Raw genomic sequence first — 16,390 nt, 5'->3', positions numbered from 1 at the left:
GTGGATTTTCCAGAATTACTGGATTACCACCTTTTGTTTTATTCATTGCATTGATTTTGTTTTATTTCGGAGTTTACTTCTCTTAGCCTTTGGGAATAAATCTCTCGTGTAACGCAGCATTCCAAATTTCTGCCGTCACATAGGGATCAGTCGGAGACCATAAGCTTCTGGATATACACTGGATTTTTCATGTTATGTTTATTGCTTGTTACGCACCGCAAAGGCGATAACATAAGTTTTTGTATAATTTGTTCTTAATATTACTGTTTTGTTATACATTTTCGGAAAAATTAATAAAATCAGCAAAGAAATATAATTCGTACATGTTTCATAATAACGCATATGAAATATGCGAAAGAAATATGAGAAAGAGTTTTTTTAAGCTTGGTTTTACTCATAAACTTAAGTATCCAAAAAAATTTTGTGTTAATTACTTGCATTTATGTTATGTTATAATAGATACCATAGAATGTACGCAGACTGCATTCCACTATAGGTAAGTATATGGTCTCCCTGTGCAAATCTGTATCTCAATTTCGGCTGAACCGATTTTCATGAAAATTCATATTTGATTTTACTTCGGTCTCGGGAAATGGATCTTTACTACAAAATGTGGAACAGATTTTCTTTAAATTTCATATATAAGCTTCGTGTAACAGTACGAGAAGAAATCAGCTGTCACCAACAGGACTTTCAATACTGGCCAAGTTAACATTTTTGCGCATGTAAAGAAAAATAATCGCCCAATTTCCGCAAAAATTTAATGTTTGCATTCAAGGTTGTTAACACCATAAACTTATATACATATATATTCATAATTATATATATTATAATTATATATATATATATTTATAATCATATACATATATTCATAATTATATAATTACTAGGGGCCCCTGTGGTTTGCTTATAAGCAGCATTATCTGTTGTAAAAACAGGATTGTGGCAATCAATTTTAAAATAAGTTTAGAAAAATTTGTACATATTATGGTATACATATGCAGGTATATACTTGTATATGTATAAATATCATATTGGTTTGAATACTAATGATAAATAAAAGTAATGGAAATATTTTTAATTTAATAAATTTTAAGATGTAATATGTGTCACTGTTAATTACATAGATATGATTAAAATTCAAATTAAGAATTAGTTAACAATTAAGAACGAAAAATTTCCTTATAAACAACGTTATCTAGATAAGTACGTAACGTAACGTTATTCGTGTTCTTATATCTCTCACAATTTTTAGTTTTATTTTTTTTTATTCCATTCCATGTTAAATACAACAACAAAATATTATTTTACTCTTACTTAACTCATTTAAAATATTTCGCTTTTTATTTTTGTTTATGGTAGTAAAACAAAAAAACAAAAAAAATATTACTACTCTTTTTTTATTCTCTTTCGCTTTTCGCTTTTCGCTTTTCATTTTTTGTTTTTGTTTTACAGTATGCATAATCAATTGAGTAATGTATCTACCCAGTATTCTCTTTTGCTATTTTCATTTTTTTGTTTTTGTTATTTATTAGATTATATGTATACCTGTTCATGAACTGGAAAAATCTTGTAAAATATAATATAGATATAAATTTCTTGGGAATATCAGGGCTTGGAAAGCGAATTAGAGGCCGAAATTGGATTTGTTATTATATTTATGGAACTAATTGATGAAGTTTCTTGAAAAATTGAGTTCTGTTTCCTACCAAAACTAACTGACGAACTTTTCAATGATTTTGGTTAGCATAAAGTGAACGTAGAGGTAAATTTACATTTTTCTAGGTATGTTAACTAAAAGCATACTAGACTCCCTAAAATTTGTGAGAAGTTAATATATAAAGGATATTTTCGTAGTCTTATACGACATTTTAGCTAAACTAGACAATGTCTTACGATCAGTTTTATATTGGCTATATCAGATTTTTTTGATGTTATTATAACATATTATGTTAGTTAATATGTTAAGTTTATATATAACCTAATGTTATATGACATCTGTATATTTAGCTTAATTTCAATATAAATTTATTCTTGCAGAGCATTACTATATTCATGCTGAACATGTGATTCATGCACATAATACAAATGCTAGAGCAAACTAAGGCAAACTGCTAGGTGAACGTTGTATTTTTTCTCCTTAGGGGCTTCTAGTATTAATTTTAATTTTAGTTTGGTATTTGCAGTGCTTTAGTATTTGCAGTGTTTCTCTCCATTCTCTATATTTTTATTAGAGGCTCTTCTCTTTATTTTAGTAAATCAACTTTAACGCCGAGGTTTTTTTTTAAATATCAATTTTATTCTCAATTTATATATGTACTACTACAATTACAGACTATTCTTTTAATAAAGTGTAGTGAAATATACCACTTGGCTTAAAGGAAAGGAATTATAAATTATTCAAACCATCCAGAAAAAATATTTTTGACTTAAATCAGGTTGGCATAAAAGTGATGGAACCAATAAATCCACCAATTCTATTTTTAATATGACTTATAAATTTTTTCAATTTTAATCTATTAACAACTTTTAACTATTGAAATATCAAACCAATTTTAAAGAAATGTTGATAAAGTTGTTACTCTTTGAATAACTTAACTTTCACATTATTCACAATACATAAATATATACACTTTCACTAATAATAATTGTTGTATTCATATCTTTTATCTGCTTAATGCTCAAACTTCTAGTTTTGTATATTGACGCTGTGATATATGAAAAAACAGAAAAATAATTTTTAGTAGATACATCAAACACTTCTGAGAATACATGCGAATATATAAACTTTCAATGTTTGAAATGTTGTGTCGACATATTTTGTATTACTTGGTTGACAACAGCGCGTAATATGTGCGGTTTACAGTTTTCTTCTAACCATGGGACTACTCCAGTTATCAGCTGGTGAAAGTTTTCCATCGGTATATTTTGAAATGTTTCAAACATTTCGTTCATGATAGTTTGAAACTAAAAAAGGGAATAAAATTGTAAATTACTTAGTTATACCTGTTAAATAATCATTTTTTTACGATTTTGAATTTAGAATCATCCGCAACTCTCGCTTCTTGTGGACCTGGATTTGCTTGTTGGTTTTTTAACATTGTTTCATAGCTTTGTTGTATTATACTTAAAGCCATAACTTCTTTTTGTAAAGCCGCTTTCTCTTCTTCTTCTTTTTTTTTCTTTTGATTAAGATAACTTATGTAGTCAATAGATTTTTGCAAAGTTGTAGCTTTACTTAACTTATAACCGGAGTTATCATGTTGATTACAAGCTGGCACTAGTTCTTGTAAAGCATCATAACCTTTTTTAATAGCGTCACGTCTTTTTTGTTCCGCCTGAGTATGCGCTTCACGTCGTCTTTCCTAAAAGAAAACATAAAAATTAGTGTTTTCTAATTTGAGACTTAATTTTGAATATATGTACACAGCTACTTATACACATTATTCCGTGCATCAAATTGGTTCCCTTTCACATAATTCTTTAAAATCAAAGTAAAATAAGTCTGACAATGACGACTATAGCTTATAAATTATCTTACAAAATCACAAACTTAATAAAAATAAAATTATTTTTTTTTGTACATACACTTGTTTTAAAAAATTTGATGAATTACTTAGAAACTTCAAAGAAGTTGATGATTTATGAAAAATTAAAAAGTTAATGAAATAGGTATTTTTTGATAAATTTAAACTTCAACTGATAGTAACGATTGCTTGCTTCACAATTTGGCTGTGATCATTTTGATGCTTTTGATCTTGGTAGTACTGTTCTGGGGGTTGATAATATCCTGATTTGGGTAGACGAGCACTTGGGTAGTGACTGTATTCTTGGTCCTGCTTGGGTGTTTCTCAGAAGGGTTAGTATACGTTTACAAATTTGGTGGGGTTCGCGCAGTGGTCAAGTCAATGCTATTTTTACTGATGTTAGTAAGGATTTCGATACTATTTCTGATCAGATTATTCTCTTAAAGGTAGCTCTTGCCATTCTGCTCTGTTTTATATCAATTGTGCTACGTCAGGCGTTTTGGAGGGGAATCATTTAGGTCCTATACTCTTTATTGACGGGCTTAAAAATTTTTCGACTCCGTTCTGGATTTCGCATTTTATAATTATTCCGGTTAGAGATTTGGATAGTTTTAGTTTGTAGTGTCGAAGTAATACTTAGGAAGAGACTTATGTATTCTGGTAAGAATTTTGGGAGTAATACAAAGCCGGGTTTGTCATTGAATTCGCCAAAGCTTGCATTTTGTTTGTTGATTTGCATGTTACAAAGCATTCATATATACCATTTAAGCAACCGATTTTGGAGTATACTTGCCAGGTTTAACCACACTGTAAGACGATTAATGATTCGTATATTGAATCTGTTCAGAAAACGTAATTCCACGTTGCTTTGATTGGTCTATTATTTATGTACATATATTTATTTATTTAGTTTTTTCTTAAACTCGAACTTTTTACAAGGTTATAGAATGTTACCTTTTTTTTTAAATAAATATTTTTTTTCAAATCAATAGCTTTATACAAAATAACGAGGTCGATTTATATAAGATTAAAAAAAATGATTTTACTTTCTCATTTAACCGACATAGGTTTCACTTAAGACTAATTTTACAATAATATTAACAACCCATTTATAATAATTTCTGTGTTTAAATCGAAATTGTTTAAAACGAGCTACAAATAAAACAAGTAAAAACGTTTCAGTCGGTATAAATCGACCGAATTATACCTGCACGTTAGCAACCTTAGTTTAAGGTTTGTTTTTGAAATATCTAGAATTAGCTTTCAATGTTATATACCCAGTATTCGAACGTGACAAACCACTTTATACAAACTGCATGGGTATGTCTGACCTATAAGTGGACACAAAACTGCCAAGCTTCATGAATTTAAATCTATTATTTTCCGAAATCATTAAAATTTACTTTTGGAGTTGTATAGCAGCCACCCGAATATGTCAAGTCATTCCAACTAAACTTTAGGAATATATGTGACCAACAATTGTACCCATGACTGCCAAGTTTCATGAATCTAGCTTTATTATTTTCCGAATATTTAAATTTAGCTGTTCGAGTTGTATGGCAGCCACCCGAACCTGTCAAGCCATTCCACCAGCACTTAAGGGATATATGTGATCTATAATTGGACACACGACTGCCAAGTTTAATGAATCTAACTTTATTATTTTTCCAAATATTTAAAATTAGTTTTTAGAGCTTTATGGCAGCTACCCGAACCTGTCAGTCATATCACCAAGGATATACTTTAGGATATGTGACATATAATTGGAGACGACTGCCAAGTTTCATGAATCTAACCGTATTATTTTTCGAAATATTTAAAATTAGCTTTTGAAGTTGTATGGCAGCTACCCGAACCAGTGCAGCCATTCCATTAAAACTTTTAAAACATATGTAAAGTGTACTTGGACACATCTTGCAAAATTTGATATTGATATCTTTATTTGTTTTTGAATTATTTAAAAAAAACCTCTTTGAATTGTATGGCAGCAAAGAAACGACTTTGGAAAGTTTGATGACGATTACTTTATTAATTTTTGAGTTATCGTGCGATCGGATGGACAGACATGTCATCATCGCAGAATTTTAAGCTGAGCAAGAATATTATATATATGTACATATGTTCATACCGGAGACGACTCCTTCAAGTGGTTACAAACTTGAACCATGCAAAAGTGAATATATCCCTCACGAAGTGCTGGGCATAAAATATTCAAATTTAGGTATATAAATGGCCTAACAGTCATTACTCAGCCATACACTCATTTAAAGCCCCGATTGTCTGAACTACGTAGATAATTTTGTGTTTTAAAAAAAATATTTTTTTATATACAGAAAAGATATTATCAAAATATATTTATTGAACATAAAAAAATATGGTTATAAATATATTTTATTTCACTTTTTAATACGTATGTACATATTACATATTTCTTTTTTTTAGGTATGTACATATTATACATATTTCCTTTTTTTTTATCTTTCTTTCGCACTCATATTTAAATTTAACTTTAAAAAAATTAAAACGCGTGTAAATGCATGTATTAACGCATCACAATATTTTTGACATGAATTTTTCATAAACATTTACATTCGAAAAGTCAAAATCGTTTTCGGGGGAAAACCCGTTTAACTTTGGTATTACCAAATGTTGAAAAAAAAAATATTTGAAAAGGGGTAAATATTTAGAAATGGGTAAAATATGTCAAAAAAACTAAAAACAAATTTGTCCAAAAAGGTGTGAGCTATTATTTTAAACGGGGGCAAAGCATGAAATATGTAATTGTTTAAATCGAAATTAGTTATATAGGGGTAGTTTAAAATGGGGGATTCCTGTAGTAGATTTGCAATTTACTTAAAAAGTTATAAAGTGGATGCACGTCCGATGCTTTATAAGAATTTAATTGAACTTTTATTCCCATGTAGGTAAGAATGGTGACACATGTCTGGTGTTATATTAGTTGTTTGCTGTTATGTTAGGTCGTCCCTCTGTAAACATCAGCGTCTCGTGGATTAGAAATTTAAGGTGACGAGATGTAATCCAATTTGGCCTGTTTCATTGCGTGATTTGCTTAAGGCAAAACCCATTTTCAGCAACGGTTCCTGAATAAGATCATTAGCAGTATAATGACGATGATCGACCAACCGATGGTGTTGGTGATAAAGTGGTCCATTTCTACAACTTATTCCGTTGTAGGTTACATGCTCACCATCTAATTCCTCGCCATATTTCCTTATTTTGTATTCCTTCAAGATTTGATAAGCTCCTTTCACTAGAACTTAGTTTACTTTGTATGGTTGGCTGTTGTTTTTAATGACATTATTTTGGCTTGTCAGTATTTTATCATAATCTTCTGCATCTGGGTTCCCTGCAATATCCTTCCATGCAGATCGTATTTAATTAACTGAGTGCTTTGAGGTTAGTTATTTGGTATATTCTTTATATGCGCCTTATGAATTCAGCGTCCTAAAGCTGTTGTAAAAATGACCCTACTGTTTTTTGCGACTCTTTATTTTCCTTCTTTGATAACAAACTAGTTTATGAATAGTTTCAAGGGTGCTTCGTCATGTCATATTAAATCCGTCTTCTTGTGCACTATGAGCCGTGTCTGTTGATGATGTTGTAAGAATGTTGACTTCCAATTGCAATCTTGACAAAGCACCTGCTACTTTATTGCTACTGCCTGGTTTATAATTAAGCTCGTGATTAAATTCTTCTATTCTCGCTTTCCACCTTTTTAATTTGACATTGTTGTTCCTGCTGCTGAGACTAAAAATTAGCGGCTGTTGATCTGCAAGAATTTTCATCATTTTGGCACCACACAAATAGTTCCTGAGATTATTCAGTGCTCATACTATAGCCAGTATCTCCTTCTCATTCGTGGCATAGTATTCCTCTGTTCGGTTTAGTGATAAAGAAACAAAGGCAACTGTACGATTTTTCTGCTCCTATGACAACAAAGCTCTTATATTTTTATTCCATGCGTCAGTAGTCAGCATGAACGATTTTTCGAGAATTCTAGTATTTCCGATGAAGATAATAGGTCTTTCAAATTCTTAAATGCTTTTAATTGTTTTTGGCTAAGGGAAATTTTTACTTTTTTTGACTGGTTCGCTTATATCTGTCCTTATACACGAGTCTGGTGTTATGTTCGATGTTACGTTAAAGAAACAATGATAAAAGTAAAGAAACAATAATTTATATTCATAACATTCTAATAATAATTTATATTCATTTAAAGATTTGTCATTAATGAGCGGAATACAGTGATAATTGATGATAATTGACAACTCTGAAACATCACGAATGACTGCAATTTTGGCGATAGAATGGTAATTTACTACATCATTTATACTGACAAAAGCTTGCTACCAAATGAACGGAATATAATATAACGAATAAGAATTATTAATGATGAAAGCTAAAGAATAATAGCATTTCATCTCCATCTTGTTCCGTTCGCTATTAGGGTACTAATTATAATAGGAATCAAGAGCTGGTTACTAGGATTTTGCCTTTTTTCTTATTCTTTGTTATTTGACCCACCGTTAGCAAGGTTGCTCTTAAATCTTAACTTCCGGGAAATTTAAATTCGTTACAGTACTTTTTTTTCGACCTTTTATTGTTTTTGATTTGTAGAAAACGGAGGATAGTCGGAGAGCTAATGATAAAAGTATTATAATGACAAATGTCATATTGGCGTTCTTTGCCGGAGATGATACATTTGACATCACTGAAAACAAAGATTGGTGAAAGGTTTTTTCTATCTTTTTTAATAGATATTTTATAGTACAGTAATAAATTTTAATAATTGAAAATGCAGTCAAATACTTCATCGGAGGAACTCCATCTTGTCCTGGTGAGGCAGCTGAGCAAGATCGAAAGCGAAATTCAACCATGCAGATAACGTTCAGAGGGAGACCTAAACGGAGCTCAAAGGTGGCGACTAAGTTGCTTCCTTGAGGCGACAAGTAATTAGTGCGACCTTTTGCTTCAAGGTGATGTGAGCTTCAATACCGATTTCTGAAAGTTTGGGAGCTAAACCAACAACAACGAGCTCCTGAAAAGGTAGAAGTATCGTCACAGCAACAGCCAATACCTAATGCCAAGTAAACCAACCATAGTTCCAACAGAAAAAACCCAATAGAAATAGGAATAGGCCAAGTTTAAGAAGATCCAGTATATTTTGACCACATTTACTCGAAAAGAGATCGAGGAGAAGGTCTACGAAAGGGATAATTAATAAGCCGATTACTAAAGGGTAATTGATATTGATCGAGGCATGTAGGACCCCCAAATCCCCTCAAAATATGAAAAACAATAGGTCTCAGGATGATGAAAAACATACTCAAGAGAGCAAAAGCTCGAAGATTGTCAAGCACCAGGCATCCCCAGCACGAACGACTATTTTACCTTCAGTTTGGGGTCGTCGAAAGAAAGCCGTCTAACCTCAAAGTGTAGGTGGAGCCCTAGTGCAAAGTAGAGCTGAAGCTATCGAAGATGATATTGGAACATCTGATAACCACCGAAGGCATAGATGTCCTGAGTTTTGATTCACCCGAGGTAGTTGGAGGCTGCAGATGATAACATGCGAGGACAATGATCCAGTTAATTAGGATAACTTGATGGTCTTCCTAGATTAGAATGACACCAACATCGCTCTTATTCAAGACGTATGGGTGCAGAGCAACAGGATCAAAAAACTTAGCACCCGGAAATATAACGTCTTCTACAAGCTGGTAGAACGAGAGCCATATAAGCCTAGAGCCTACATTTTAGTTGAAAGACACATTAAATTATTTCTTTCTCTAATTTCAACACTGAGGATTTGACTGTGGTTAAACTGGAGAAAGAAAACAGCGAGACACTGTTCATGAACGCCATCTATATGACCCATAGCAGACCTGCTCCACTGCCGGAAATCTCTAGCCTGGTTTTGGAAATCACAAACAGCGATCAACTTTGATCTTTGGTTGATGCAAATGGCAGGTACGCCCTATGGGCGAGCTCGAGGACAAATGGAAGAGGTGAATCCTTATGATTCAGGTTCTTTTCGAGCCATGCTTGGATTTTCTTCACGGTGCGGTTCGTGACTAAATCTCCTTAATCATATACGAACCCAAAAAGAACGAATTGGGTTAAATTTAGGTCTATTGTACGGGATAAGCTTACGACCGTGTCCAATATAGAAAACAATATTCACGATGTAGATAAGTTGCAGACCGAAGTCAGCAGTTTACGAAAGTCATAGATGTATTCTTCAGGACCGCAAAAACCCATTTTTTTCTGTTATGTCCTGCATCATAACGGACTTTTTAATGTTTAATGACATAAACTAAACTTTAAGCAGCTGTACAAATTTTTGTTAAAAAAAATTATTGTACAAAACTATCGCCTATAAATACCAAACATCCCCATTCTAACCAACATTTCATATCAACATTCTATACCAATATTGTGTACAACCAGAACTTAAAGTTAACCCATATAAAATTTTCTCTATCCGTCAAGTTCTGGCAGTAAAACGTATTAAATGTGTTTAAAAAACAAAAATATGCGAAATATTCATAATTCATACTTTTTATACAAATTTCTTATACATAAGTACCAAACTAAACATTTATTTATATGCAGGAATAATCTGGCACCTTTTTTTTTTGAACAGGCTTTGATAGAAAACGAGTATATCTGCACTCCTTCTCATAAAATTTTTTGTTGGAAATTGATCAAACAGAATCATCCCTGAAATGATTTTCCAGCTTATGCGAATCACTCTGTAGATGGTACTTACATATGCACTTGCGGATATAAATACATAAGTGTTTTTTCCTAAAAATTTGGTGTAAACATATGGAAATAAATATAAAATTATTTTTGTATCTTACGAAAGAAAAAATTTGGTAACTCTTTTTATTATATTACTCTTTCAAAAAACAGATATATACATACACCCGTATATTCAATGTAAACACACAAAATTAAAAATTAATTAATGCAGTACCATAGTTATCTGGCGTATTTTTCATAATCACTTCTTTGTATATACATAGTGACAAGAGTAAATTCAAATACTTTGATCATTGACTAAGCATTCAGTTATGAAACAAGATTGCGATAAAAAAAAGCGTCTAATCTACAATAAACTGCCAATGGATACGTTTCTCCTAAGAAGCAGTAAAAAAGTTTTCTGGTAGTTTTTTCATAATTCCGGGACGATTATTAAAAATATTTAAAAACTTCTTCCGTTACTTGAATGTTCATACTACGTTTCGTCGTTATTTCACGTATAACAAATTTGTAGTTTTGTAGTTATGAAATATGTATATGCCTTCTTTCTTGAATTCAAAGTTTTTGAGGTGAAAGTTTAAATCTACTGACACAAAGAAAATTTTTTCTTTTTTTTGTCATTTTTATTGGATTCGAAATGATTTACATCTAATTAGATTGCATTATTACAATATCAAACGGAAAAACAACACAAAAATGCTATTTTTTTACAACAATACGCTGCCTATATACAAACCTATGTATTGCTTTTTTTTTATTTTTAGATGATCGCCTTTCGCTATCCACTTTTATTTTATATTCTTCTCTCTTCAAAATTTTATTTCAAATAAACATGAAAACAAAAAAGAATCGATATGTGGAAATAAAGCAGATTCAAGAATAAAATTTTGATAAAATAGGTAAAAACGTTTCAGTCGGTATAAACCGAACGAATAATACCCCTGCCTAATTTAAAAAGTCAAACAACCAAAAATAACGTAGTGTATACTGTAGAGAGTAGAAAACTAATAAAGGAAAAGAGACGAGCAAGGAAAATATACCAACACTCAAGGGCCCCTGATTTAACGAGACTAAACCAGTTTAGCAAGAAGCAAAATCTTAATAAAAACCACTAAAAACGAAATCATATCGACAAAGTTACGAAACTCAACAGTTTGCAAAGATAGCGACTCATTGTAGAAGTTAAGTAAAAATATGAACTGTCCTAAACTAGAAATACCCCCTTTCCAATCTCAAGAAGCTGGATTTTCCCTGACCAACAGAAAATAGACTGCTTCGGCAACTAAGAAAAAATTTTCGTGCGACTACCAAGACAAAACAGTCAAGAAAATATGTCATATTTAAATAATGAACCCACATGAGAGGTAATGCTTAATAAGATAAAAATGGGTGAATCGAAAAACATTATAAAAACTAATGTCTTTATATCTAACAAGTCCCAATACTCAATTTTTTTTACGAAATATTACGAATTTTTGGCTTCGTTGCTGGTTTTTTCTTTAAATGCCACTGATCGTGTCATATTTTTTATTATTTTTTTTTCTTTTTTTTAAGTAAAAAAGAGTTTAATATTTTCAAAAATCTCAGGATATTATACACATTTTTTAAAAAGCTTTCCATTTAAATTCTATTGCACGAAAAAGAAAGAAAGGTAGGAGAAAAGAAAAAATGAAAAAAAAATTCAAATTCTGGTTTCAAATGTTAATGAGGAAGGATGTATGATTTTTTATGCAAATTTTGTATTTCCCAATAAGGTAAGTTGAGTAGCGTCGGCTAACAAAAATGTTATTAAAAGTAATATAGGTTGACACATTTCAACAATTTGAATTATCTCATTTCGGTTATTTATGCGTTACTTATAAAATTTTTTCAAATAATTTCAGTTAGTTTTTAAGTTATTAAAAATAAATATGTATGTACCTACTTCCAATCAATTTTTTTTTTAATAATTATTTTAAAACTATTTCAAACATGTTATATTGAGTGCTTCAAAAATTTTGATGTGCTCTTTTTTCATATTTTATTAGCAGGTAAACAAGAGCAATCTATTTATAAAATGTCCCTGCATGTGTATGTACGATCTATCTTAATTATAAACGGAAAGAATATTACATAAAGAACAAAAATTTTAAAATACCTGTTATTTTACAGTCGGAATTTTTGAATCATTTGGTAAAATACCATTTTTTTCAAAAGTAAAAAAATATTCAAAACCGGTCATAAAAATATATGATTGTTTTTTCCAAACATTTTAAATATTTTTTTTTTAGGTAATTTTTTATTTAGGTAATTGATATAAATGATAGTCTTTTTTTGTAATCTAAGTGTGCGAACTGCGAAGCGATAGGATTTTTTAAATGCTTGCAAAAACTAAAAACAAAACAAATATTCGGAAAACAATAACAATAAAAAAAAATTGGATTTTTTAAAAAAATTTTATAGTGGAAAAAAAGCTGCGTATATATAATAATACATATGTGTGTATTGTTTTATTGAAGTACATACATAATGTGTGTAGAAAATTTTAAAATATTTTAACTGTATAATTTTATATGCGTGTATGAGAATATACATACATACTTAAAAAAAAACTTGTTTAAAGATGATTTGATTTTTCACGCAGTTTTCCGAAACGCATTGCCATCGATAAGCGAGGACCTAGTGTATATACATATTTAAAAAATTGACTAATACATATATTATCCGTGACTTCAATTATGCAAAGTAAATTTTACATGATTACATTCCAAAAAGTTTAGTGTACACCTTCCTAAATGGATACGTAAAATAAATATAAATTGGGTTTCAAAGAAATTAACACCCTTTTGTTATTCATGTCACATAAATCTTGCCTGAAATAACCAATTAAATAAACTAGTATGTATTTTAAGCAATAAAGTGCTAGTTATGAAGTTTTTTTCCTAATTTCCCCATAAAAATGCTATGTTTTTAATGATATAGTAACATTTATTACAAATTAACATTTGCACAGAACTTTAAATTGAAATTTTCAAACAAACGCCAAAGTAATGTATTAATATTGTAAAAATTGTATACCAAATTGTATCAAAAGCTTTAGCAGTTTTTTTCTACAATGTAAAGGTATTGAAAGCTCTGAGACGGTACTATAATTGTATTAATACCGTACTTGGACTTTTTATAAAGCATTATTGAAGCATTATTGAAGTCACTACATATAAAACGCATTTTGAAAAAGTGTACAATGTCAAGAGCTTTTACTAAACTTTTTGGAATTTGATACTTCGTAAAATTTACGTCGTAAGCGCATTATTGAAGTCACCGAAAGATTGAATTTTAACTTTTTCTAACAAAAAATTTGAAAAAAGTTATGGTAAATTCTTAAACGTCAAATTTTACAAAATTTGAGTTGTCTGAGTTTACGAATACTCTACTGCGTTTGTACTTTCAGTCAAAGTTTAAATTCTTAAACGTTTAAAAAAAAGCCAATTAAGCGTCAAAATTGTTATTTTTTTTTTACATGCAGACAGTCTGACGTAGTAACTCAGTAAATAAATTTGATGTATTGAGTGACTATCATTACGTTAAAAATAATGTAAAAAATATTTTTTTTGTTAATTTTTAAATCTAAAAATTTTTTTTTGTTTTGACGTTTACGGATGATCAAAATTCAAAGTCAATTATGGGTAAAAAGTTTACTACATTTCTGTCCGTAAAAGTTTTAAACGTCAGACAGTTTGCAGACTGAAAACAAAATTTTGAATTTAAAGAATTTGTGGTTGATCTTGTGGAAGATTTATGATGTTAAAAAGGGCCCTCTATGGATCCCATAAGAATAAAATGTAAATTCGTCAGCTGTGAACTGTCACTCTTTCTTAGGGTCTAGCACTATCATAATTACAAACTTAAATTCTAAATTTAAATCTAATAAAATTTTTACTAACTTTATTTTAAGCCGTGTATTCTAGATAAAAAATATAGCATTTTTTTATTCAGTGTATTATCATTTTTTTCTCTCAATTCTCTCAGATATGTTGCCTGACTTTGTGGTACAAAAAAATACTGAAAGAAACTCGAAAATTTATTTAATCAAAGTTATAGTTCAAATTTTGTATCGAAATTTGAATTTTTGATGTTTTTCAGAAAACTCCAAATTTCATTTTAATACAAAAATTTTTAGGTTTTAGTCAACTTTTCGTATAGAAAACTCTAAACGAAAAAAGGCAAAAATCGTCATTTTTCCAAAACCAAAAAAAATTACTCTCCAGAAATAAAGCATTCACAAAAAAAGCAGGATCCAGGCCTTGATTTTTTGTAATGTCAAGATTTTACTCGAAAAAAACATTATGACGGATTTTGGAAAAGGAATATGAATTTTAACTTCTAATTAAAAATTTGAAAACAGTTGTCTTTTAGCAAATTTATCATGTTAAAAAGGGCCCTCTGTAGCTTCCATAAAAATACGTGTGAACTCGTCGGCTGTGAGCTTTTTGTTTTAAGGGACATGTATATCTGTCAACCATGGCCAGCACTCAAGTAATTGAATTTGTGTGCCGGCCATAAATTTCAAATTATTTTTATAAATTTTGTTGCTCTCTAATGTAGTTGCTCTTTAATATATGTACATGCGTATGTATATTTGTGGTCGCAGTATAAATTTCTTATTAAAAGTGTGTAGTGAAGATTATAAAACTGCATTATTGTTATACCAAAAAAAACGATGTAATTTTTGAAAACTTGCCTTATATATTTCAGATGCTTTTTTTGGCACATCACTGTCTTCGTCATCTAAAAAAAACTATTTTTATTTTATTTAACAAATATTTTAAACCGTCTGACCTGAGTTATGTGCTGAGGAATTTGCGCTACTGCATTTTACACTACTTATTCCAAAACTTTCAACTTGAGTCACAGGTCGATCTTCTGGATATTTGTCCATACCACTTCCCTAAAGATGAAATTATTCAAAGTTTACATAAACTAGTGATGGGAACTATCGAATGTTCACTATCGAAATATCTATCTTATTTCTATCCAATATTTCTAATTTTTTATGCTCCCTTAATAACTTTTGGTTTTCTTTATGTGAAGTTGTGCGAAACAACACAATGAAATAATTAACTTGTAAACATCATGAAGGAATAATGGCTGCCAACTGAAATTGACAATATTTTCGGAAAGCAAATGTAAATAAAATTAACCCCTTTCTAAAAGCAACTTCATACTAACAGTTTTTTTTCTTATACCTACTTTTTCCACACTAATACGTTAGTATGATAAAATATTCGCGAGCGCTGTTCAAATATTACTCCGTATAGATGACAGTTTTAAGCGCAATTGAAGCTCATTTCATGTTCATATAAACATTACTTGACTTCAAGAAAGCTTCACTCAAGTCATTTAAAAAAAAATTTGCTTACTTAAGTATATGAAACATACATAACGGATGACATAAAAAATGTTTTTTACGCCTTGTCAGCTTTTGCATTTAAAAACTTTATAAACTTTTTAAAAGCTTTTAAAAATTTTCTTATCCCAGACAGACCTATTATCTACCACAAAGAAACTGTAATTCAATACAAATATTATTCGAGATATTCGATACTGAAATATATTCAATATTCGTTTATTCAATAGTCAAAGCTGTTCCATATTCGAACCTTCGATATTCAATTTATTTGATAGTACGCATCACTACCAAAAATAAACCATTCTAATACAGTGATAGCCGATCAATTCCTTTTTGATTTCATACGACTTTCGCGTATTCACCAATATTTTGGTAGTCATATCGAATGAAGTGATACTATCACTTCTATGTATTATTCTAGCAGTCGCAGATATGATAATTAAAAGTGGTGCATACCATTTTTAACGTGGAGGCAGATATCGAAATAATTGCGTGTGTTCTTTCTGTAAAACTTTTCATGCACTTATTTGATATTTGCATTTTCCATCACGCTTTTCTAGGTTGTAATTAAAGTATTTATATCTATCAAAGTATATCTATTAATAACAACAACATTTTTTTTTCATATTTTATTTTTCACTTCATAAAATTAGGTAAAAACATTCGAATGTTTGAAAATAATAGTTAT

At 30.1% G+C, this 16,390-nt stretch overlaps 1 protein-coding gene across 1 annotated transcript; it reads right to left on the bottom strand.

Moving 5' to 3' along the window:
* Nucleotides 1-2,287: 2,287 nt before the first annotated feature.
* Nucleotides 2,288-15,310, bottom strand: LOC129616444 (max-like protein X). Its single transcript, XM_055532068.1, has 4 exons — nucleotides 15,132-15,310; nucleotides 15,034-15,080; nucleotides 3,030-3,365; nucleotides 2,288-2,967 (listed from the first exon to the last, which is right to left on the bottom strand). Exons 1-4 carry the CDS (start codon nucleotides 15,229-15,231, stop codon nucleotides 2,791-2,793), a joined length of 660 nt encoding a protein of 219 aa, XP_055388043.1. The 5' UTR covers nucleotides 15,232-15,310; the 3' UTR covers nucleotides 2,288-2,790.
* Between the last annotated feature and the right edge of the window lie 1,080 nt (nucleotides 15,311-16,390).

The sequence above is a fragment of the Condylostylus longicornis genome, unplaced genomic scaffold (assembly GCF_029603195.1).
Source record: "Condylostylus longicornis isolate FDR11 unplaced genomic scaffold, ASM2960319v2 ptg000209l, whole genome shotgun sequence".
NCBI lineage: Eukaryota > Metazoa > Arthropoda > Insecta > Diptera > Dolichopodidae > Condylostylus > Condylostylus longicornis.
The sequence above is the reverse complement of the archived record's forward strand: the minus strand, read 5'-3'. Positions and strand labels throughout refer to the sequence as shown.